Raw genomic sequence first — 758 nt, 5'->3', positions numbered from 1 at the left:
CCTCGGGCGACATCAGACGCTCTGTGATTGGTCGGCATTGTACGACCGCCGCCGTGAATATACACAAGGCGCAACACAGCGCTCCCCGTGCATGCGGGAACAGTACTAGTTTTCGTTCGAGCGACTGGGCACTCTTAACCTGAACCAGTTTTGCCAGATTTGTAAAATTAACTATCGCCAAATCAAGATATAAAAAACGCCATTTACCGCCAAAATTATTAACAAAAAAAACGTCACAAAACGCCAAAAAAAAAAAAAATATTACACTCAACTATAAAATATCAAAATCAACAACAATTTGTTCATTATTTATCATAAATATAAAATTATAACTGTGGTTGAAAATATGAATGAATAAATTTGTTCTTCTGTAGGTACATAATCTGTCAGTTAGTGGAACAAACTTTTAGTTTTTCAATGCGACGCCTTCCACCATTGGCGCGCCGAAGCCTGCGTCTACCTGGACGTCGACCAGCTCCTGCCGGAGAACCTCATGAGCACCATGCTGAGGTCCAAGTCGGATTGGCAGAGGGTTTCGTCGCTGATCGGGAGGATCATGATCACCAGGGAACGGGAGGAACGGACAAGGCAGCAGGCACCAGGTGGTGCGCAGTGAGTCAAAGGACGCACGAGCACTCGAGAGCGGCGGAATAAGATCGGCTCGTGAACACGGTCAGGCACGAGTTTCAAGAGCGGCGGACTCCGGTCGGCTCTGGAAGAGGGCAATCAGAACGGGAATTCCAGAGCGGCGGGCTATG

The 758-nt window shown here is 47.5% G+C and overlaps 1 protein-coding gene across 1 annotated transcript in view; it reads right to left on the bottom strand.

Moving 5' to 3' along the window:
- LOC100575430 (rho guanine nucleotide exchange factor 11) overlaps positions 1 to 558 on the bottom strand; it is a 10510-nt gene extending 9952 nt beyond the window's left edge. Inside the window, exon 1 of the mRNA XM_008184513.1 lies at positions 461 to 558. Coding sequence (XP_008182735.1) covers positions 461 to 558 — 98 coding nt within the window. The remainder of the gene's footprint in view (positions 1 to 460) is intronic.
- Positions 559 to 758: the final 200 nt, after the last annotated feature.

This window comes from Acyrthosiphon pisum, chromosome X (assembly GCF_005508785.2).
Source record: "Acyrthosiphon pisum isolate AL4f chromosome X, pea_aphid_22Mar2018_4r6ur, whole genome shotgun sequence".
NCBI classification, from domain to species: Eukaryota; Metazoa; Arthropoda; class Insecta; order Hemiptera; family Aphididae; genus Acyrthosiphon; species Acyrthosiphon pisum.
The sequence above is the reverse complement of the archived record's forward strand: the minus strand, read 5'-3'. Positions and strand labels throughout refer to the sequence as shown.